The following is a 24600-nucleotide window of genomic DNA, read 5'->3' on the forward strand; positions in this document are numbered from 1 at the left end:
CTCTGAGAAGCTGACTCAGGATTTTCGAGTAGTGAGAGCTTGCAGTGCTGAGGTATATGTAGATATGTGATATGAGCACTTGCTAATGCTCAGCTAGTTTCTCTGCTTTTTTTTCTATATTCTTATAAACTATTTCCAGCCCTGGCCTTCTGGTTCTTCATCTATGTAAGTGTGTATCTATAGAGATATCTTAAAAATGTGCATGAACTTATACAAACACCTACACACACATATGTATGTGTATAAGTGATGTTGGTGGCACAGGGCAAGCAGGCACACTTCTGTCTCTTTCTGTCATCTACATCTATGCCTATACATCTCTACATCTCTATTTATATTTTTATCTATATCATCTATATCTATACCTTTATGTCCATACCTATGTATCGATATCCATATTTATATCCATATTTCTACCTATATTCCTGAGGAGTTGCCTACCGTCTAGATTTGTAATAACATGCCTAAAACTTTCCAAACAGTTTGCTGTCCCAGCCCTCTTCTAGCAGCTATAGGATATGACTGTCAAAGAGCTGGAACACACTGGCCCCAGCCCCTTACCAATTGGATTTGGTATTAAATTAAACTTGGGTTTATAAATATTTCATTTAAATGTCATTTTCCCTGATGGCAACTGAACCAGTTTGCTGGATCAGCTCAGGTGCTGCTTAGCCCTGGATTCCTGGAGGGATCGTCCCTTGGGAATGCAGGTTTCAGGCCAGAGGGACACTCCATGAGGGGCTGAGAGGCATGAGAAGGAGGAGGAGATGGGGGTAAAGAGGGTTCCTGAGAGGCAAGTGGGATATGCCCCTCATAGAGGCAAGCAGTGAAGTGTGGGGCCCAAAATAGGAGAGGGAAGATTTTACAACTCTTTTTCTTTTCCTCTGGACATTTGTCCAGCAGTGTTGGTGGGTGCCAAGTGGGGATGGCTGAGTGCCAGAGACTTGCTGCTTCCTGCATATGTTTTTCTAGCTGAGGAAGAAGGGGAAAGCTCAGAGCTACATTTCCATCTTCATCCCTGCAGGTTCATTTGCCTGTGAATCAGTGGGCACGCCATGTGCTCACCTGACCCAAATGTGCTCTGGAAAACAAAGTCCTGGGGCATCAGCCAAGTGAGAGATGGGAGTTGTTCCCTGCAGGTGAATTCACTGATATCCATGTCCCCCTCACCATTAGAGCTCAGAGCCACCAGCTTTGCCCAACCTTTGTCTCATCCTGTGACATGGTCTGGCTCTGCAGTCTGGCTGCAAGGATGCACTGACACATTTTGTGCAGATTGACTGTGAATTTAAATGACATCAGCTTCCTGTTTCTTGGGCCAAAAGTATTTCACTGGGACTGGCATAAATGGGTATTCATTATATTTTCAAACTCTGTCCTGGAAAATCCATGTCTGCTTCTTCCAATGCCCTAGGAAAGAGGTGCTTATGGGGAGCAGCCTCTTCACTGGGTGCCTGCAGCAGCCTGGCTGCTTCTCTAGAGCTCCAGGAACAGATTTGCTCATAGCAATGTGGGGTTTTTAATTTATGGTGCAGGGCCTATTCATTTGCATTAACTCCTGCAGCTGCAAGAGCACAGCAGAAGGTGATGTTTTCTGTTGGTTCAGCATTCATACACAGAAAATCACTTTCCTGGATCTATCTGTCACTACCCTTGGTGAATCCTGTCCAGGTGAGCACAGGGATTTGGCACTTTGGCAAAAAGCCATGCATCCCTTGCCTTGCTGAGCAGGCACAAACAGCAGAAATGTGCAGGACTCCTGAGACAGCTGCCTGCCTCCAGGGCCTGAATGGCCATGGTCACCTGCTTTTCTCCCTTCCGAAATGAACAACCTTCTCCCTGACTTGTTCTTCCATTGTTCTCTCAATATTCTTGCAATAAAAGTTTTGGGACAACAGATCAGGCTGGGAAGACCCAGCATCCCTGTCATTCACAAGCCTTGCTGAAGGGCTTGTTTTTACCCTTCCTCTGCCTTTCCTTACCTGTTTAGTTTGGGAACTTCAACTTTTATCTTCTACAACAGATTTTCCTGTTCATGACATTTATAAGATGGGGGAAGCTCAATGATTTCCCATGTACTTGAGTCACTTCACCAGTCTCTGGCACTTTCCCCTGGTTTGCTATACAACTCCCAGGCATTTATTATTGTATTAATGGCTTTAGCTTGATGAAGTCCCTTGGAGATGAAGTGTTGTTTTCCACTTTGTTACGTGAGAGCTTATCAGTGGCTTCTGTTGCTGCTGTGACCAGATTGCCCAGCCCAGGCATGGAGTGGAACATAGGGGTGTAGCTGGGTGGGCCTGTGGCAGGGGATGGGTAAGCACTGCCTTCAGGGAGCTCATATTAACACAGAATGACAGAATGACAGAATGATTTGGGCTGGAAGAGGTTTTAAAGCTCATCCAGTTCCACCCCCTGCCATAAGCAGGGACACCTTCCACTGTCCCAGGTTGTTCCAAGCCCCGTCTAACCTGGCCTTGGACACTGCCAGGGATCCAGGGGCGGACACAACTTCTCTGCATGTCCTCACCTGGGTGGCCGAGGAGAGTGCCTTTGCTCCGTACAGTCCCTGCTCCCATGTGTACCTGGGTCTTCTGGTTTCCAGGATAGGGATGATTTATTGTCAGACCTGTTCACTGGTGCACACATGAGAAAAATGGACCATCCTTGCTTCTCTCACCTACTGTTGAAGAGTCACTCCACACTCAAAACCTCATGTGGAAATAATTTTTGATATTTCTAGTTCCTTATTAATTGGTCTTCATCTAATGAAGCAGCTTTATGCACCATGCAGTGTTGGCTTTCTCTTTCAGTTAACGTTACCTACAAACAACTAAAGGGGTTTTTGAAGTCTGTCTGAGCCCCAGTGACCTTGGCATGCTTCATATGGAGCTGCCTGAAGCTGTTTTCCACTAAACAGGACAAGAACTGTAACTGAGAGGTTGTTTTGCTTTCAATAATAAGCATGTCTGCTTTCAAGAATATGTACTTTATGAATGCAAAGTGCCCGATGCAGAAAGAATGGAGGAATAATGGGCTCAGGTAATCAAGCCAAGGTTGATGTTAAATGTTTTATCTTCCAAGTCAAGCCAACAAAAAATATCTGTTTTGATGTCTGTTTCCAAGTTCAGGGAAAGAAGGAATGATAGAGCAGCAAAAAGCAGCAAAACCTCTGGCTTCATTTTAACAAAGGTTTTGGGTTATTCCTGCAGTTGAAGTGAAAATTGAAGTTGTGATACCTGAGAAGGAGAGAAGCAAGGAAGAGATGTCACCCAATGGGAAAGCCAGCCCTCTGATCTACAAAGTCAATGGGACTGCCCGGCACTACCACCTAGAGGAGCATCCAATTGCCAGCAACCCCTACCACAACCCAAAGGATATGGTAGAAGCATCTGTGTGCCATGTAAAGGACCTGGAGAATGGACAGTAAGTGCCCAAAGTTTTTGCAGATAAAACTTGAGAAACCTTCTAACCTAATCTGAATGCCCTGTCTTGTTCTTTAGGGTTGTTGGAGATGATAATTTAACTTGGTAAGTTTTTTTTAATCTTAAAAAAATACATAATGGACAAGTGACAACTGTTCTTACCAAAAGGTCTTCCGTTCCCTGCATGATCTGCACTGGGACTTGTCTCAGAAAGAGGTGATGTTCTGCAGCAGAATTTCTCAGAAGGCTCTTCTCAACTTGTATAAACCAACCTAGACATTTTAAAATAAATTTATAGCCTCAGTAACTTTACAAAACAGTAGGAGAAGCACATGGGTGGAGCTGATGGGGCAGGTCATGTGCTCCATCCTGTCTGCAGTGCCTGGCTCTTTCAGCTGAGCTCATCAATTTGCTCTTTCACTAAGGATGCAGATTTTCAGATCTTTTGTAAATGACAACACACTTCACCTGGGCACCCTGATTTAATATTCTGAAATCCAAAGAGTGCCTGTCCCAGTCACTGTGCTTTACAGGTGCCTTTTTTCTGGGGTAGAAGTGTAGGTTCCATTGACATCTCAGAAGGCTCTATCTGTATGTAAAAGAAAATAGTTTGGAATAGCTTTTGTTGCAGTGAGGGAGCAATGTAAGATGTGTGGGACACAGCAGGAGTCTGGCAGCTGTTTGCTTTAAATTGAAGTATTGCCTGTGATAGTATCCAAGAACAATCCATGTACTTTGTGCTAAAATTAAGAAGTTTCATGGGCTATAAATTAATTTTCTTAGGTAAGTTCATCCAGAAATAAATTGGGTTTTCTTCATTGCAATGGGAATTAATGTATTATACCATTCTGCAGAAGGATGCACTGGACTCTGTTGGAGTCTTTTCTGGATTAAGTGGATTAAATCTTCACATGATGTGGAGCAGTTGAGGTTGCTTGGCTTGTATCCTGGTTCCAACCAGGACAAGGTTAATTTTTGCAGTAGCCAGGAGGTGCACGGGCAGGACCCAGAGGTTATTCTATACAACCTCATCTCAGTGCCGGGGCAGGGGAATAGAGTCTCTTGTGGGAAGAAGTGGTTCCTTCTGGTTGAGTAACTGTGGGGGACAGAGTGTGGTGCCCAGGATGCTGGGGTAATGCTGGTTCCAAGGCATTGGAAGGGATGGGAAGTGGGATGGTGAGCTCTGAGCTCTGGGTGAGCAATTTGGCATGTGACTAGCTCTCTCTTTTGTACACTTGTGTTATTAATATTCTGGCTGTTACTGTTGGTTTTCTTCTCTCATTGCTGATCCCAGTAAATTGTTATCTCAGCCTTGTTATCTTTGCCTTTTGTGACTCCCATTCTCCTCCAGCCACCCACAGGTAGGGCAGGGGGGAGGGAGGGTGAGCAGCAGCATGGTTTTGGTGGGAGCACTAAATTGGGGAATTCCATTCCTAAACAACAGCAGCCTTATTTAATACCCAGCATAGGATGGGAAGGCTTGAGGTATCAACAGATCTGCCCAGAGAGGGTAGGAAACGAAATTTGATCTAAGCATTTGTTGTATTAGGTGCAGAGCAACTGGCTGCAACATTGCTTGGTCTGTTCACGTGGGCGTGGTACCTCACTCTGTCTGTATTTTCATATATACTCTCTGTGCACAGTGCTCCTTTTGAGAGCAGGGCGAGGGATCAGGATCATTCTGTTGGTGCACTGTGGGATATTGGTTTATGACATGATAACACGAAGGACAATGAGGGCTGTTTGGGATGTGTATTCAGGGTTGACCTCCTGCCTTGTCCTCGGGTGCTGCCTCTGAGACTCCATTAATAATCATACCCAGTCTCTGGGGACCACTGGGGACAAAGATCTTCCCCAGGTTTCACCACCTTTTCTTCCTTCAAGCCTGTGACAACAGCTTTTGAGAGTTTTGAATTTCCCTTGTATGTTAAGGAAAGCCTGTTCTTGTTGCTAAGTCTTCCAGGTCTCCTCAGTGCAGTCCACACCATGTTTAGAGTTACAAAAGAGATTTTTAGGAAGGTCATTTTGAGATCTCCCCCAGGGGTGGATAGTCAAGAGTGGCATGTAATGTGGCAGAAACAGGACTGTTTTGCTCCAGTGGTTTGGAAGTTCAGCCCTGAACAATTACAAAATCCCAATAAAGTGGGAGAATATTTGAAAGAAAAATGCTGTGGCAATTCCAGAGAGGTGCAAAGTTATGCAATGTGTTGGGCCCTGGCTACTGTTTATCAGACAGTGCGCCATACTAGACAGCACTCTCAGGGAGAAAAGGAGCAAGGAAGAGCAAGAGGCACCATGGGTACTCCAACTGCAGCTGAAGCACAGGAACAGCCCACGCTGGGAGCACTCAGCCCTATATGGAAGAAGACATCCAAGGAAAAATCTGTCCGCTTAGTGAACGATGAAGAGGAAGCAGGGCCCTCACAACAGGGGAAGAGGCAGGGCCAGAGACAATCACCCAATCCCTGTCCCTGTGTGAGTTGTGGGATATCCAAAAAGACAGGATATCAGGAGTCAGGAGAGCCCCTGGCGACATGACTGCTCCGGTGCTGGGATATCGCGGTCCATGATATGGAACTAGGTGGTAGTGAAACCAAGGAACTGGGATCCCTGTCCTGGGATGTAGGCACTGACAAGGTGTTGGGGGTTAGGATGTTGGGATGTTTTTTGAGTTTTTTTTCTCCCCACAGAATTTAGTCCCATAAATTGATAGGAAACAAGAATGACTGGGTAAAAGAAGTGACCAAGCTTGGGGAGGAGGGCATCTGGCTTCATGCCTCTTATCTGAGGTATCTCTTACAGGGGCAGAGATACCGAGAAAATTGGGCTGGTAAAAGACGGAGCTTTAAAAGCTCTAAGAGATGGGGCAGCTGCTAGTTCTCTCTCCGTCTCTCTCTCTCTCTGCTTGGAGAGGTTGGAGCTGCTGCTTGTTGGAAGGAATTCACTACCACTGCTGGAGCCCAAGCCAGTCCTTCTTCTTCTTCTACTGTGGGGTTAGCCTTTTGCTTGGGATAGCAGGCACTGAACCGGGACTTTATTAACACCTACCTCACTAAAAAAGGGTTTTCACCATCTGCTCGAGAGCCGGGCTGCCACGGCCTCACTCTCACCATTCTTTTGCCACTGCTCCGAGTTTTCACTGCACTGTAGCCCTGCACCCCCTCCCTGCTGGGACGCGCCACTGTTCCAGCTACAGCTGCAGAGTTCAGTACATGTTGTGTGCTCCCTGGGGATGTTTTTGCTCACTCCTGCCGTTCCCTTTGCTCGTCCCAGAGTCCTGCCGGGGCCCCGGCAGCGGCCGCCCCTTCCCCTGTCCCTTCCCGTCCCAGCCACAGCGCCCCCTGCAGGCGCGGGGGAATCATCGCCCCCGCCCTGCCCGGAGCCAGCAGCGCCCCTGCCGGCTGTACCCGGAACTGCACCAGAGGGGAAATGGCTGGGACTGAGTCTCTGGCTCTGGGTGTTGGTAATGTCGCAGTTGTTGTCTGTTTGCCTTGGTATGCATTCTAGGAAAGAGCTGCTATTCCTTTCCCCAAATCTTTGCCCAAAAGCCCCTTAATAATTTGGAGGGAAGGGGTTCATATATTGTATTTCAGTGGAGGCTCCTGCCTTCCTTAGCAGACCTGTCTTTCAAACCAAAACACAAGGGAATTGGGAAGAAGACGGAAACTATCACCTCTGGAGGTGGCTTGTGTCAAGTGTGAGGGAAAGGTATTCTCTCAAAGGTGTCAGATTCCAATGAATGTAGCCTAAAAAACACCAGCTTTGTTCCCACCAGCCAACAAGAAGACACAGGCTTTCCCAGGAGCTATGGGTTTTTGGAGGGTGCATATTCCAGAGTACAGTCAGATTGTCAGCCCTCTCTATCATGTGACACAGGAGAAGAATTATTTACAGGGAGATCTTGAAGAACAAGGAGCCTTGAAACAAATTAAACAGGAGATTGTTGATTCAGTAGTCCTTAAGCCAGTCAGGACAGGACAGGGTGACAAAAATGTGCTCTACACCACAGCCAGGAAGAATGGTCCTTCTGGAGCCCCTGGCACAAGGTACCTGGGAGACTTGAGGACAATCCCTGTGGTTCTGGAGCCAGGTACGCAGAGGATCTGAGGCCTGTTACACCCCAAATGAAAAAGAGATACTTGCAGTTTGTTAAGAGGTTTGATCTGCTTCAGAAGTGATTAGCACAGAAGCACAGCTTCTTCTGGCACCCCAACTATCAGTGCTGGGCTGGGTGTTCAAAGAGAAAGTCTCTGCCATACATCATACCATTGATGTTACCTGGAGTAAATAGATTGGTCTGATCAACAGTGGTCTTGGATGGGAAACCCCAGTAGTCCTGGGATCTTGGAAATCATAACAAACTGACCCTAAGGTGAAAATTTCAGACTGTCATCAGAAGAGGGGGAGGAGAAGGTGACATGTGCTGAGGAGGCCCTGCCCGTATAATCAGCTACCTGAAAATGAAAAGCAGTGTGCTCTCTTCACTGACAGTTCCTGCCTTGTTGCAGGGATGCATTGAACATGGGAAGGTGCTGTTTGGGGCCCTACACAGCGAGTGGCACAAGGTATTGAGGGACAAGGTGGATCAAGTCAGGTTGCAAAGTTGAAAGCTTTTCAGCTTGCTTTAGATATTGCTCAGTGAGAGAAATGGCCAACACTACCTCTACAATGACTTCGGGATAGTAGCAAATGCTCTGTGGGGCTGGCTGGAACGATGGAAAAAGACAAACTAGCAGCACAGAGAGAAACCCTTCTGGGATGCTGAATTGTGGTGAGACATCGGTGCCTGGGCAAAGGAGTTGGCTGTCAAAGTCCGTCATGTGCATGCACATGTCCATGAGAGTCTGGCACTGAGGAGTGTCACAACAATGGACAAGTGGATTGAGCTGCCAAGATTAAAGCATCTCAGGTAGGTCTGGGCTAGCATCATAAGGGTGAATTATTTCTGGCTCAGTAGGCCCATAATACCTCAGGCCATCAAGGAAGAGATGCAACATGGCCTCATGATTAAGGGATGGACTTAACTAAGGACACTATATCCTGGGTAATCCATGATTGTGAAAAGTGTGCTGTGATCAAGAAGGCCAAGTGGGTAAAGCTCCTGTGGTTGTTGATGTAAGTATGGGGAGGCCTGGCAGATTGATTGTATCAACCTGCTGCGAGCTCACTGCCAAGGCAAGCATTATGTGCTGACAATGGTAGGAGGCATGACTGGGTGGCTGGAGACATACCCCATGCTTTACACCACTGCCTGGAACACCATTTGGACCCTTGGAAAACAAATCCTGTGGCAACACAGCAGCACTGAAAGAATTGAGTCAGACAATGGGACTAATTTCAAAAATATCCCTATAAACATCTGGGCTCTGTAAAAAGTTCGGAGGAACTGGGCTTATTAACACTGACCAAGGTGTTATACCTTACAAACACAAGGTATTGAGCAGGTATACCATATTCCCTGTCATGCACCAGCCCCTGGGAAACTGGAATGGTTCAATGCACTGTTAGAAACTACATTGAAATCAGTGGGTAGTGGGACCTTCAAACACTGGAATCCATGTTTAGTGATGGCCACATTGTCAGTTAATGCCAGAGGGTCCACCAATCAAGCTGGCCCTGCCTAGTGAAAACCTCTATGTACTGTAGAAGGGCATAAAGTCCCCGTGGTGCATGTGAAGAAAGAATATGTTAAGGAAGTAAGTTTGGATCCATTCTACCTCAAGCAAAGACAAACCCATCTGTGGGATGTTTTTTGCTCAAGAATGTGGGTGCTTTTGGTGGGTGATGCAGAGGGTCAGAGAAATACAATGTATCCTGCAAGAAGATTTGACATGCAGAGGTGTGGGTGACCTACTGCCCCCTGTGCAGGTGAGCAGTGGCAGCAGGGTTGGAGGGGAGCAGGGCCGAGAACAGGCAGAAACTGGAATTGCCTTGATGGTGAAGAAAAAGGGGGAAACTGTCTTGGGAAATACTGGTTGCACAGGTAGGGTTCTGTTCCAGGGTCAAGATGCAGCCTTACCTGGTCTATGGAAGGTGTCCCTGCCCATGACAGGGGGTAGAATGAGAGGGTCTTTAAGGTCCTTTCCCACACAAACCACCCTATGATTCTGTGAATATCTAGATTGACTGGGGAGCAGGGAGTATGATAGATGAAACGATTAGGAGAGCTCTTCTGGCTGCAGGGAAGGTGAGGAAGAGCTCGCTGCAGCCTGTGAGAACATACTTGGCTGCAGGTGGCCATAGCAGGGAGCTTTAGCTCCTCAGCTAAAGCCAGGGCTAGGAGCTGTCACTGGTGTAGGAGCCGGTCCCATATGCATCAGCTGCTGCAGCATGCTATGAGCGTGACAGCAGATGTGCCAACACCAGATATTTTGGGTTGAGAATAAGGTGTTCTCTAGAAGGCTGGGTCCAGGTCAAGATAGGAGTGCTGTGAGACAGTCCCACAGCTCATGTAAGCAATAAGCCAAGCTGAAGGAGTCCCCTTGTGCTGGTACCCAGAGTGATTTTCTGGGATGATTCTCCCAAGGAGTGTGCTGGGCAGGGGTGTGCATGGGCATGGCATCAGCACAGGGTGCTGGCATGAGGCTTCGGGCACCACTGCCTTGCATTAGTGGAGTCTACAAGCACAGAGTATGCTTTCTGCCCAACCTTTATGTCTTTCTGCTACCAGGACAGTCTCATCAGAACTGAGATGCAGAAAGATACTGGAGGATAAACTAGTGTTACTGTACCCATCCAGCCTCCCAGCAGGCTAACTGGACAGAAAACAGCCCCCCGGTGCTCTCACAGCTCTCAAGCAAAGGTCCTTTCCAGGCCAGAACTGAGATTTAGCTGTGCTTCCAGAGTGGGGAGTGGGGTGGGACAACAGGACAAATTCCCAACTGAGTAAACAGCTCAGTGGGGTGCAGAGCAGTGTAAATCACTCTCTGGATTACTCTGGAGTGAGTGCAGGATGGGAGCCTTGCAGGTGGCTGTGTGCTGGCTTGAAGACACCAGGTCTTGTTTTTGACTCTCTCAGTTCACACAGCTCCTTGGGTAAGCTGTAAATTCTTTAGCTTATCGTATCTTCCCAGGGAGTTATGGTTGCCGTTGAACAGGTTTTATCAGCTGAGGAATGCAGCAGGACTTGTACTGCTCCCTTCCCCTTGTACAGAGAGAAGAGCTCCGAGTGCCGAGTCTTGGGGAGGGAGCAGAGCTGCGTCTCTGAGGAGCCAGGTGGCCAAATTAATGGGACAAAGGGCAGGAGTGGTGGACTCTGCTGGTTTTCACCCAAGGTGACAAGGAAATTAGGGAATTGAGCATTTGTCATTGGACAGTTGATGCAGGTGAAGCACTTGCCCGGAGTCTGGCTTGTCTGGGTTTAAGGGTGGAACAGAAGTGTTGGTGAGCTGAGCCCTGTTCTGACCTCCATGGCTTCAAAGCAGAGTGGGGCAAGTGTCTATGTAGCCTGAGGGCAAATAACGGGATTGAGTTGGGATGTTGTCTGAGAAGGAGTGAGCACACAAAGTCTGTCCTATTCTTCTGAGACCCTGGAACCTGGTGTGCATGAATAGCATTCTGGAATCACACATGGCCAGTGACTTCCTTGTGCAAGTGGGGTTTGCTATGGTCATGGTGATGTGTTTGGCACCCCAAAGGCAACGTGTTGGGATAGCTGTAGAGATGGTCCTCTTCATGCAGTGGTAGCAACCAGATTTCCAGATTAACATCAAGCTGTGTAGGGATAGGCTTTCTGGCTGGAAGAGGGGAAGTCTCCAGGGACCAGCAGCTCTGTGCTCCCTGTCCAGCTCTGTACAAAACGAGGGCTGTCTCCTCAGCTCTTACTTTCCTCCATGGCTAGCTGGAAGACTCTGCTCTGGGAAGCAGCTGCTGATAGTTGCATTGGAAAGAGGTTCAGTGCCTCAGGCAGACCATGGATTGCACAGAGTGTGTTGGGACTATTGGTTGGAAAGGGAACATCTGAGAGCTGAGAAGAGACAGGATGTGCTGAGAGCAAGGTCTGGCAGAGCTGGTGGAGGCACACTGAGAGGGCAGAGAGTAAAGATCTGCTCAGTGCAGAGCAACATCAGCATCACTCAGCAACACTTGGACACTGTTCTGCAAAGCTGTGGAAATGTCTCTGGCCAAGTTCTGGGCAGGTGGAGGAGTGGAGACCTTGGTACTGGAGCCTTCTGCACCCCAGTCTCCAGCCTGCAGAGATGATCAATGAGCAGCTTCCTGGGAATGATGGATGGTTGAAAGACTCGTGCTCCTGTAGGTAGTGCCACTGACCAGTGACACATGGCCACCAACACAGTCTGCAGGCCATGGGAACTCTGGCAAATGTAAGCACGAGTTGAAGCTGCAGTGCAGAGCCTGTGCCCTGCCAGTCTGCAGCAGGCAGAGGCAGAATTTCTGGGCACCATGGAGGAGGCACAACATCCCTACATCCCTGGGAGATGCTGTGGACAAATTCACCTGCATGTGGATGCTGTAGAGGTGTGTATTGCTCAGTTTATCCCTGCTGGAACAGAAGGCTATGGAGCCTTGGACAACCCAGAGGTGGTAGAAAGGATTTTGTAAAATGCTGCTTTTCAGTGCTAGTGGCATCATCAATCACTCATTCAGCAGAGGGGTGTGTTCAGTAGCTCTTTCTGGCTTGCATCGAGGTGCATGATCAACAAAGAGATGCTTTTGGCCAGGACGGGGCTGAATCTCAAGGAGAGATGTGTGGCCCAGTGAGGTGAAAAACTGCCAAGCTCCGTGTTGTAAACAATTCCTGCTGTGCTAATCACGCTTTAATCCAGGGTACTGCACCATGGAATCATTGAATCAGAATGGTTGGGGTTGGAAGGGACTGTTAAAGGCCATCTGGTCTAACCCTCTGCTGTGGGCAGGGGCACCTTCCACTAGACAAGATTGCTCAGAGCCCCATCCATAGAATCACAGAATATCCTGAGTTGAAAGGGTATCAGAAGGATCATCCAGTCCAACTCACAGCCGTGCACAGGACACCCCAGCAATCCCACCCTGGGCATCCCTGGCAGTGCTGTCCAAAGGCTCCTGGAGTTCTGGCAGCCTTGAGGCTGTGCCCGTTCCCTGGGAAGCCTGGGCAGTGCCAGCATCCTCCGGGGGAAGAACCTTTCCCTAATGTCCAGCCTGACCCTCTCCTAGCACAGGTTCATGATGTTCCTTCATAACTGCTCTCTACTTCCATTTACCATCAAAATGTTTGTCTGAGGCATTGGTGAACCAGAAGTCTTTAACTTCAGAGTATGATGTAACTGCAGGATCACCAAGTATAGCACTAAGCTTTAGTAGCTGTTGCAAAGCCAGCATATCTAGGATCATGGCTGTCTGTAATTGTGCAGGTTTTGTTGGCCCTTCAGTTATATCCATTAGACCTGTGACTCCTGAGACATATACACAGCATTCATGCACTCTTGGTCTTTGTGCAATCCCACCTCGTGGAGCACAGCCCTTCTTAATCCTGGCTAACAGATTAAAGGGTCTTTGGATTTGCATAGATTGGTGCTGTTGAATTTTTTCTACTTGTTTAAGAGCTCAGAAATAGTAATCTCTTTTCCCAGTCAGAGTATATCTCTTCTCAGGATCTTTTAATGCTGCAGAACTGGGCCCTTATGGTTGTTTAGGTCTGTGTGGGCCTTGGTAGAACATGTTACAGTAAGTCCCATGTTCAGCAAAACCCCATTCAGCTCTTATAGGATCATTGGAATGAACTGCTCCAAGTGATGACTATATTTTTAACTCTTCTATTAGCATTTGTAAAGCCTTTTCTGACTATCAAGCCACCCCTAAGTCTGGCTTTTGCTCATTAATGCATACAATAGTCTTTTCTATAGAAAATCCAGGAATATGATTTCTCCAGTATCCTGAAATGGAACCATGAAGAACATGTCTTTTACATCTAGAACTGCTGTCGATTTGTGTGCAGCTGCTTGCAGGGTGGCACTGAGACTGGCAGTGTTTGGGATGAGTCTTCCCGTGTTGGCATTCAGCCACCGATAATCAATCATTAAGCGCCAATTCATGTCTGGTTTCCTCACTGGCCAAACAGGAGAATTATAGGGGATATGTGTCCTAAATATAATACCCTTTGTTCTAAATTTTTAATAGATTCATTTTCTATTTTTTTCAGAAAAATTATTATATGCAGTTTTTGTGGGTCCGGATGACTGAACATTCCTGTTGTGCAATTGCCAAATTTCTTTTGAGAGTACCATATCCTAAAATGTTTTCTTCATGATTTGTGATTGCAAATGTGTGTGAGGTCATTTGTTTTTCCCCAGCTAGCCATAAACGGACTTTGACAGTGGAATATATAATACTTTGTCCTTTGAATACTGTTAGATGGACTCTCCTTATTTAAAACTTAAATTTATTTTTTCAGCATCTGTGGGGGTGCTTGGAGATATTTGGGCTCCTGTAGTAATTTAAAAATTCAAATGTTGTTTTCTAGGTCCTACTGGTAAGTAGATATGGGGCCCATCCTTATCAGATCATTGATAGGTCGTAATGAGCTGGGTGAGAAGGCCCAAAGTTCACCCAGAGCTTAGTATTTTTTTCCTTTTGTGTTTCTGTTAACTCAAAAGAACTGAGGGGGGTTTCCTGTGGAGGCTTTCCATTACTTGTGTCCTCCCCATCCTTCACCACTTTGACTAAGTCTGCTATCCTGCACTGGACTGTCCCCTGAGGGCATCACAGGGGACTCCTAAGATCACTGCCATCCTCATCCACACCTCCTTTTGCTCTTCCCAGAAGTAAGCAGAGTTTTGATCTTTTGTTTCTCTCAAGTAGGGTATGTTTGAAAGTCCTCACCCAGCATTCTGGAGGTATCTGCATTTAAGTTTTTAGACTCCTCTCAATAGCCCGAGTTTGCTCTCCAGAATGGCTTTCTTACCCCGTTTTCCTTGTCTGGTTCCCAAGCCATGCAAGAATTTTGCCGGCTTGTATTATGTGGGGATAATCGCCTTCATTATGCATTACATCTCTTCTAATTTCATCTCATCGCCCCACTAAATAAATTTTTATCATTGCAGGGGCATCTCTCAATAGAAGTCTTAATTAGGAGCCACCTCTGTGGAGATTGGGGTGTTTCTGTTTTCACACAAAAGCTGCCTTTGTAACAGCAGCAGAGATTTCATTAGATGACCGTGTGGGTAGGGAAGCTGTGTCTCCTCTTCTCATAACATTTATTGCTCCTGCCCAATATGCAGCCTCACTGGTTATTGAATAGGGTTGATTGGCAAGCTCAGGTCCAAGATTTAATAAGACTTCTGGCCCCCAGTATCCCTTAGCTTGAGTTCCATTCAGCAATATTCTAGCTTCTCCAGAGACTCACTCTCCACAAATACTTGGTTTCTGACTCCCCTGATTTTCTTCCATATTTTTCCTGTAGATTTGCTAGTTGCAGGGGGTCCCAGGCCATAAGTTCAGTCCATGTTCCTCCTCTGACCTTCTTGGGGTTGTTTGGACACTTTGGTCTTAATTATGTGTTCCATTTTAAAATCTGGAACCTCTTCCTCTATCGGAGGTGAACACTGAATTATTTCACCAGAGTTCCATTCTCTCTCATCAGCATTTTCATCAGGGCTTTCCCAAAAATCACCATCCCAATCCTCAGGTGATACTATTAATTTTCACATTTTTTCAGCACTGGGGACTTTTATAATATCAGTTCTATTTTTTCTTCCAAGGCTTTTGTCTTTTCCTGGAATTCTTTTAGCTGTTTCTTTAATTGGTCATTTTGATAACTGTAAAGACAGTTGTACATATTTCCTTTTATTTCCTCTTTCAGATTATTAGTTTCTTTATTTCTTTTATTAGCTCCATTGCCATACAGCCTTTAAGCATAATCTCACTACATGACACATGATACCTCTTCCTTTTTAATCTTCCACTGATCCCTTTTTTATTTGATTCTCTTGTATCCTTTCCCACTCATACCAATTGTTCACTGATCAAGGATTATCAGTGTCAATGTGTGTCCTCTGCTGCCATAAATATTCTGTTAAGCCTTTTGTCTCTTTCCCAAAATTATTTGCCATCCTGCTGACTATGTCAATTTGTCACGGGTGGAGTGGGAATTTCAGACAAAGTTTGTGAGAGAAGCTATTGTTGAGTCAGGAGGTACAGAAAGGACTCCCTGCCTTTGTAAACTCCTTCTCTAAGAGAAGCCTTGGTGTAGCTGGATCCAATCCTAACCCTCATTGCCAACAGTTTAAGTCTAAGGAATTACGAAGGTGCGACTGAACCTTTGTACAACTTTTTCCTGCAGGGATAGGGATGGCAAACCAGATATATTTGTATAAAAAGAAATTATTTATTATGATAAATGATTAGACAAAAAGATCTTAATCTTATGTACTATACAGGATAAAAGCTAAAACTAATAGTAGAGTAGAAAAGAGTATATGAAAGTAATTTTATTAAAGCTGGAAAACCCCATGATTATGAAATAGAGATTGATGTCACTCACCCAGACCAACGAGCGTGGGCAAATCTTTGCTCACTCTTGAGGACTGACCTTGAAGGGTGTCCCCACCCCAGGGAGGAATCTCCACACACACTCCAAGAAGGGATATGTTAGAAGAACCTGCTATTTGTAAGGGGCAGGACTTTTAGAGTAAAAAGTGATTGTCAGTCAGATATCTGCAGGCCAGCTGTTCCAGCTTAGCATTTTTAGGTAAGGATAATTCACCGTATCTGCCCCATCTTCCTCTTGCTATCAGAATGTTTAACTTTGGGGTTGATGAGTCAGACTGGATTTAGCATAATTCAAGACCAAAAGCAGTGTGACACCCCCTCTCAGTTCACCACTGACAGCTTTGCAAAACGGTGTTGTTTGATTTGTCTTACCCTATTCCAGGCAGAGCATCCTGCTACTCACATTATAAAAACTTCTTTCTTATATGTAGTCTAAACTGATCCCTTTTTGTTTAAGAATGTTCCTCCTTGTTCTGTGAGCAACTGTGAGATTTCAAAGAGAACCTGAACCCCTCCATAGGAATGGCTTGAAGGTTTGCTGGCTCCTCTGCAGAGCAGAGCTGAACCCAGCAGAGCTGGGGCCAGGAACCTGGTGCTGGTAGGAGGTCACTGTGTGAGCTCCACTCTGCAAAAGCAGCTGAGGAGAACATCAAGAAGGTCACATACAGGTGTCTGCTGTCCTGAGGGATTTATCAGGAAAAGTGACCCTGGGACTGGCCAGGACCAGAGCAAAAACCCTGAGGTGTGGGAGGTAGACCCCAAAGTTCAGAGTAACCTCTCCTTGTTTTCAGCTCTGGGAGATACTGTGTTTGGTTTGAAAAACAAACACAAGCCTGGCAGGGGCCTGCTGAGCTGCTGAGCCAGGAGGGGAGCTGATGTCACAGTAAAACCAGTTTGGTTTCTTGCTGCCACTACCAGCTCCCCCAGCAGGTGGGGAGGTGTTTTGAGCTGCCTCTTGGCACAATGATGGACAAATTAGATGCTGCCACTGAATGGCCCAGCTTGGATGTTCCCCAGTCTGTTCAGCAGAGCCACCTCCAAAGCTGGCTTGGTGACAAGGAATGACCTATATCTGTAGTCACCTGAAGCCAGTAATGAGCAGGTTGAAGGAAGAGGGGAGCCTGGTGGGACTAGGCTGGGCTGGATTGTAGGGTGGAGTGGTGGCATCAGCTGTGAGGGGGATGCTCTGCCATCTGTTTCCATATTCCTCCTGTTCAGGATGCGGGAAGTGGACCTGGGCTGCGGGAAGGCTCTGCTCATCAAGGAGAGCGGGGAGTTCCACGCCGTGGGACACAAGTGTCCCCACTATGGGGCTCCGCTGGTCAAAGGTCAGTCTGCATCATGTCCTGGAGAGCAACCAAGGGCATCACAGGACAAAGGACAGCCCCCTGGCTGTGCTGCCCAGCATGCAGCAGTGCTGCACTGCACACTCAGCATCACTGGGGCATCTTCTGGCTGGGGAAGGCATGGGAACAAGCTGGAGTTGCACAAAACTCCCCAGAGCACTTTGCCAGGTCTGGTTTGCAGCTGCCACTGCTGATCACAGGGCTGGGGCTTCTTCTCGTTGAGGGGAAAGAGGACACTCTTTGGGCTGATGGGATCCTTTCAGTAGCAAAAAGAACATTGCTCATGTTATTGACTGAAGTGGGATGAGGTGGAATGGTTTCCCATCTTGGCATCTAAAAATACGCATCCTGGCACTTTCTCAGCACAGGCTTCAGGCAGGTCTCTGCCCCGAGCCTAAGCAATGGCAGCAGTCTGTGTACTGACATACATCACCAAAACTGGGGGTGGTAGGGCACTTTGCTGGAGGTGTGATCCTGGGGAAGACACTGAGTGTCTTCTGGGCATTGCTGGCCCAGCAGCTGTGCTGGGTGTAGCAGCCATGCTCTCAGCCCCCCCACCCTGGGATGAGCCTCTTGCTAAGCAGGGCAGAGGAGCCCCACGCTGCCCTGGAGGTGAGAGCTCACCGCCCTTTCAGAGACCTGTGGTGCATTCCTCAGACTGGCTGTCACACAGGGATCTCTCTGGGGATTTGCTGCAGCTGTAGGTGCAAGGGGGCTGCTCATGTACCCCACCCATGGTGGTGATGAGATGTGTCACTGCTGTGCCTCAGCAAGCAGAGACACAAGCTCAGGACCAGTCCATGGCCACATGGTGGCCTATTCCCTGCCCTGGCACTGTAGCAGGGAAAGCTGAAATCCAAGGTAGCAGCCTCTGAACCAACACCTAGAGAAATGTACACATGGCTTTGGGCATGCCTATGCTTCCCAGTGAGTGCAGGTGCCTTGCTGTGCCAGGGTCTGCTCTGAAACATGTGTACTCTAAATCAGTGATGCTCTGCTTGCAGCACCACTTGTTCTGGGTAATAGTGGGGCTTTTAAAAATGACCATGAGACTCTGGGGATGACAGCCCCATCCTGGCTGGAGAGTGAAGTTATATCCCAGAGTAAACAGCTTTGGAACTGCGCCCAGAGGTACTGGAGGACCCTGCCATCCAGGGCATTTTAGAAGGAATTGCTCATAGGGGATCCCAGCTGGTCCCAAACATGCCCAGTGTGCATGTTGAGAAGACTCCACTGTTGCCCATCCAGTTTCGCATCAGCTATCATGTGTCCTGTAGGAGAGGTGCATCTCACAGGATGGGAGGCAGCTGCAGGGCAGCACCAACCCTGCTCTGCCATGTTCCCTGCAGGGGTTTTGTCCAAAGGAAGAGTCCGCTGTCCCTGGCATGGAGCTTGCTTCAACATTGGCACAGGTGACATTGAGGACTTTCCCGGCTTGGATAGTTTACCCAGGTTCCAGGTGAGATCCTTGTCCGTGCGGCAGAGGAAACCATAGGATCATGGAATGGTCTGGGTTGGAAGGGACCTTAAGGCTTACCTCATTCCACCCCTTGGACACTTTCCACTATCCCAGGTTGCTCCAAGCCCACTACAACCTGGTCTGCAACACTTCCAGGAGTGGGGCAGCCACAGCTTCTCTGGGCACCCTGTGCCAGGGCTTCCCCACCCTCCCAGGGAACAATTCCTTCCCAATATCCCATCCATCCTTGCCCTCTGGCAGTGGGAGCCATTCCCCCTTGTGCTGTCACTGCAGCCCCTTGTCCAAAGTCCTTCTCCTGCTCTCTTGGAGCCCCTTTAGGCCTCTCTTCTCCATGTGAACAATCCCAGTCTGCCTCAGGGCTGCTCTCAATTCCTGCATCCCTCAGTCTGGACAGGTAAGGCAAATTGCTCACATCCAGCTGCAGCAGCTTGCATTTGCCCTTATTGAAACCTTATAAGATTCCCATGTGGGAATCACTTCTCCAGCCTGGCCACATTCCTCTGCATGAATCCCTTCCCTCTAGAGCATCAACCACACCACTCAGTTCCGTGTCACCCACAAAATGACTCTTTTAATTGGGATAAGCAATGTTCTGTATGGCATGGAGCAAATATTTTCCAAGGATGTGCTGGTGTCACCAGTGGAGGGCAGCTCCTTCCCCCCTGAAGCTCCCTTGCACCCACCCACAGGCATCAGGTACCTCCTGGGAACCTGGGAGTGCCTGGTCTGGGAGATCTCTGGAGTAGGAGTGAGGTGGGAATGAGAAACCATGTGTAAGATTTGGGTAGGGATCAGATTGCACACTGAGTGTTGGTGTGGGGTTGATCCGAGGCAGGAGATCCCACAGCCTCGAGCTGGGATGAGCCCTGCCATGGTCTGAGCTGCTCCTACAGGTGACCTCGTGCCATCACCCCTTGCTCCTTAGCTGTTGCCCAGAGAGAACCCTTGCTGCTCTGCAAACCAGCACTGTTCTGTCACCCTCAGGTGAAGATTGAGAAGGAGAAGGTATACATCCGAGCAAGCAAGCAGGTGAGGGGCCACTGACATCCAAAAATCAAGACAAATGTTTTCATTTTTTGCTGTATGTGCATGGGGGTGGGGGGAAATGCTTCTCTTTGATCCTCTGGCCTGGGCAGAGTGATGTGTGAGTATCCAGTTTATATGGAGGTACAAGTGGAGCAGGGCAGAGATGTTGGGTCCCCCTTGCACCCAGCCTCCCTGCAGCTGCTGGACACCTGGCCTGGGCTGTCCACATTCTCAGGCCTTACAGGTGTTTATCCTGCACTTGTCCTATGTTTCCTTAAGCTCAGAGCAATTTTTAATTTAGCAGGCCCATCGGAAGAGGCCTCTTCCACCTTCCAGCCTTTTGGCATGATGATGGCAGAGGCCACTTGTGCTTCCTCCTGAGCCCACACCTCAGCTCCTGCTGGAGAGGAACCTGATGCAGGGGTAGAAAGGGCTCTCCCACCCTGATGAAATGCAGAATGAAGCCCATTCAGGCCACTGCCATCTTTCTTTCCATGAAAAGCCTTCTTTTGATGCATGGTTGTATGTTCACATGTGCAAATCCAGTGGCTCAGAGCCCCAGTGGGCCCCTGGAGCACTTGGGTTAGATCCAGAGATGTCACCTGAACAGCAGCACTTCAACTCCAGCTGATTTGGGGATGTGATGAGGGGAAACTGAGTCTATTTGCTCTATCAGGAACAGATTTTGGCCTCTAATGCCTGGGAACAGGGGGTCTGTGCAGCAGGGCTGCACTGGCACAGGTCCATGCCTGTGCTCTGGTGGATTGGACAAGTCCCTCAGCTTTGGATATCAGGTGCACAAGCTCTGCTCAGGTTCAGGATAAAATTCCTGAAAGAGTTTTTTTTCATTTTTGTCTTACCTTTGGTGCAGAATTGCACAAGGACACCTGCTTTTTCTATTGCCCCACCACCACCCCAGCTCTGAGTAGCTGCATGCCTTTGCAGAAGATGATGGATTTGTTTTACTCTTGTACCTTGTAAGGGGCAGTGCACTGGACATTGGAATGGTATTTGGATGAGCAGGAGTTTGGAGTCCTTGTTCAGTACAAGGGTGTTGTTGTTCCCTTCCTATCCAAGCTGGTTTATGACACTGCTACAGTTGTCCCCATCCCTGCCTGCCTGCCCAGGGTAACACTGAGTAAAGATAGTTGCTTTTCTTCTTTTTTTTTGGTGGTGACACAGGCTCTTCAGACACAGAGGAGGACAAAGATGATGGCAAAGTGCATCTCCTTGAGCAACTACAACCTGAGCAGCACCAATGTGCTGATCATTGGTGCAGGTAAGGGTGGCACATGCTGGGGTCACTGTGTGTCCCCTCCCAGGCAGGGATGCGTGGAGGGGGTGTCTGTGTGCCCTGCACCCTCTACCCGTCACCCCTCTTGCATTCCTCCCTGTGCAAAGGGTCACACCAGAAAGTCATCCTGAACTTTTTTGTACTACATGCTAATGATCCAAAGATGCTCTGTGGTCCAGTCTGTGGAGCTTTACAGTTCCCTGTTGCCATGCTTTGGAGTGAATCCTGAATCCTCTTCCTGTTACTCCCTTCCCAGTTACATTAGCAACCCCTGATTTCCACAGATGATGAGATGAAGTCTTTTCAGGTCCCTGTGATGTCGATACACCTTTCTCTCTTGGACCTTGCACATCACCATCTCATCCCATTGCACCTCCAAAGTTCTCACCTCAAGATGCTTCTCTGAAGATAAAAGTTCTTCAACCTTGCCAGCAAATGTCAGATCCCAAAAATAGATTGCCAAAACCAGCAAAGCTGCCAAGTTCTCCCTTCCCTTCCCTTCCCTTCCCTTCCCTTCCCTTCCCTTCCCTTCCCTTCCCTTCCCTTCCCTTCCCTTCCCTTCCCTTCCCTTCCCTTCCCTTCCCTTCCCTTCCCTTCCCTTCCCTTCCCTTCCCTTCCCTTCCCTTCCCTTCCCTTCCCTTCCCTTCCCTTCCCTTCCCTTCCCTTCCCTTCCCTTCCCTTCCCTTCCCTTCCCTTCCCTTCCCTTCCCTTCCCTTCCCTTCCCTTCCCTTCCCTTCCCTTCCCTTCCCTTCCCTTCCCTTCCCTTCCCTTCCCTTCCCTTCCCTTCCCTTCCCTTCCCTTCCCTTCCCTTCCCTTCCCTTCCCTTCCCTTCCCTTCCCTTCCCTTCCCTTCCCTTCCCTTCCCTTCCCTTGTCCCAGCTCCATTTGTGTGTTGCCGTTTTTGTGGAAAGCCTAATGGATGAGGTGAAGCATCTCTACCAAGTTTCTGAAATGGGTTGGATGCCAAGGCTGGGCCGTGTTGGGGTGAAATGGAGGATGGGAGGAGGACGGGAGCTTCTGTTCCTGGGTCTGTGAGGAAACATCTGCTCCTCGCACATGGGTTGTTCTTACTTGACTCTTGAGGTCACCAGATCCAAGCTGGATATTGGACCATCAAATTGGGATCATCTAAGGTGTATCTCACAGTCTGAGCGGAGGGGAAAACCAGCTTGACTGGCTTTTCCCATGTTGCTGGGTGACATTTTTCCTTTCTTTGTGCCCTTGCTGATTGTTGATTGAATGCCAGGGGGGGACATACTGCTCCCTGAGGTCAGCTGGAATGTCCTGGTGTGCGGCAGGTCTGGACAGTTATCACAATCCTCAACAAGGTCACTCCACAGACAACATCAGCCATTGCTGAGGAAACTTTCTCAGGCTTTACCAGATAAATTTACAGGTCTGTTAAAGACCAGAGTCTATTCTGGTGGACACCAAAGGAGATTTCAAAGCTGGCTTTGTGGGGAAGTATTGGGGAAAGACTGCCAGTCCAGCCATGCCCAGCAGAGCTGAGAGCAATTGACTGCAGTCCCTTGCTCATGTGAGGGTCATCCTGACATCAGCACAGTGCCAGCTCTGGCTCAGGATGCTCCTGGCAGCATCCATAGGATGTCCACCTGCTTGTCCCTTCTTCCACTGTCCCCATCAGTGGAAGCTCCATCAGTGGGAGTGTCTTGTTGATGGACCAAACCATATGGTCCAGGTCCATCTTCTCTCAGTGTTGTTACAGAATTTGTGGCCCTAAAAACACTTATCATGGAGTGAGGCTTCCTTGGCTGAGAAGAGACTCTGGACTTCTCACCTGAGCTCCCAAGGCAGCTTTTTGTTTGATTTAATGAGTTTTTTTCTGTGATTGAAACAAGTGAACAAAAAAACCCTTAAAGAAATAGATGGAAAATGGTCTGCAGTGAGTCACACAACCAACACCTTGGCCATGGAGGAGGGAGGACTTCCTACTCTCCATGCTTGGACATAAATTCACCAGGAGCAGGGTGTGCAGGCCCTTCTCTGACTAGAGAAGTCTAAGGTTCTAAGTGGCTGCTTATGGCCTGGAGTTTGTCAGAGTTTGTAGGCTTTAGCAACACTCCTCAGGTGTGCTCTTTGTGTGTTTGTGACAGTTTAGGGATAGACAAGAGGATTAATGTCATGGTCCATAGACAGAGCATCCCTTCTGCTGCCTCATGCATCTGCTCCAACTGGCTTCCTGTGTGAGCTGTTTGAGTTAGGAGAGGTTGTGAGGTGAGGCCAGGGCTGCTGGAGGTTGTGGTTTTGGAGTCAGCCCCAGTGGGTTTAGCAGTGCAGACCTCCCAGGGCCACATACACATGGCTGTCACTGGTCTCCTTCTCCCTTAGGGGCAGCTGGGCTGGTCTGTGCAGAGACCTTGCGCCAGGAGGGCTGACCGGATTGTGATGTGCACCATGGACAGACACTTGCCCTATGACAGACCAAAGCTCAGTAAGGTTTGTATCACTCTGGGTATGCCACAGTTCCCCAGTTTTAAAATTTGCTCCCCAATTTTAAAATTTGCTCTAGGGCCTTTCCCCGCTATTATTCATATTATTCAACCCGCAGCTGCAAGGTTCTGTTTCATTAATCTTCTTGTCTCTGTTTCCCTTGAATTTTCTTCCCTCTTTGTGAATGAAATATGAAACACAAAAAGGAGTTGTTCAAACTGAATTAAGATTACTCCAGCAGAAAAACAAAGGTATTCTTCCTTGTGTGGGTGGTGAGGCCTTGGCACAGGTTGCCCAGAGCAGCTGTGGCTGCCTCTGGATCCCTGGAAGTGTCCAAGGCCAGGTTGAACACTGGGGCTTGGAGCAATCTGGTCTAGTGGAAGGTATCCCTGCAAATTGAAATGAGATGAGCCTTTAGTCCCTTGCAACCCAAACCATTCTATGATTCTATGGATGAAATGGTAGCTCTCTTATCCAGCTTGTACCTGGATGGGTCTTCTTAAAGTGTTTCTGGGTCAAAAATATTTAAGGCAATGAAATGGAGCATGTGGAAAAATGGTGTTGTCTACCAGAGTTTTTATTAGTGTCTGTTTCTTGCTGCCCAGGGATGCTCTGTGCTGTAATTACGATGATTCTCAGCTGTCATCACAGCTTGATAACTTGATGGAAGTGCAAAGGTTGCTTTTTCTGATACACATCCCATTTTGCATTCCAGTTAATAGACACAGGATGGTCTTTAATCAGATTTTCTTGCTGCTGATTCCTGAACCTTCTTTGATGTCAGGCAGCAGCTCAAGTTGGACAGCAGCATTTGACCTTAGAGCCTGAAGATAACATAAGGTGAACTATGTGTTCATCCTCATGGCAGGAATGCTTACCTTACCCATGGGGACTACTACAATCATACCATCTTCCAGCACCCAAAAAAAGTGATTTTCAAAGACAGGCAAACATGCACATGACTTTTTGGGAGCATTCAGGCCATTTCTGTGCTTCTGCAAGTCTTGCCTGGAGTGAAGAGCAGCTGCCTGCTACCTGCAACCAAGCATCACAGGGGTTGTGCTGAGCAGCTTGGAGAATCTGAGAGTCCCTG

At 48.0% G+C, this 24600-nt stretch overlaps 1 protein-coding gene across 1 annotated transcript in view; it reads left to right on the plus strand.

Annotated features, from left to right (window-relative positions):
* Positions 1-24600, plus strand: part of AIFM3 (apoptosis inducing factor mitochondria associated 3) — a 54694-nt gene that overhangs the window by 14474 nt on the left and 15620 nt on the right. The window contains 7 exon segments of the mRNA XM_066561908.1: positions 3213-3426; positions 17130-17239; positions 18607-18716; positions 19722-19766; positions 20946-21042; positions 23406-23448; positions 23450-23513. Of these exon segments, the coding sequence (XP_066418005.1) occupies positions 3213-3426; positions 17130-17239; positions 18607-18716; positions 19722-19766; positions 20946-21042; positions 23406-23448; positions 23450-23513 (683 nt within the window).

The sequence above is a fragment of the Molothrus aeneus genome, chromosome 18 (genome assembly GCF_037042795.1).
Source record: "Molothrus aeneus isolate 106 chromosome 18, BPBGC_Maene_1.0, whole genome shotgun sequence".
Taxonomy (NCBI): Eukaryota; Metazoa; Chordata; class Aves; order Passeriformes; family Icteridae; genus Molothrus; species Molothrus aeneus.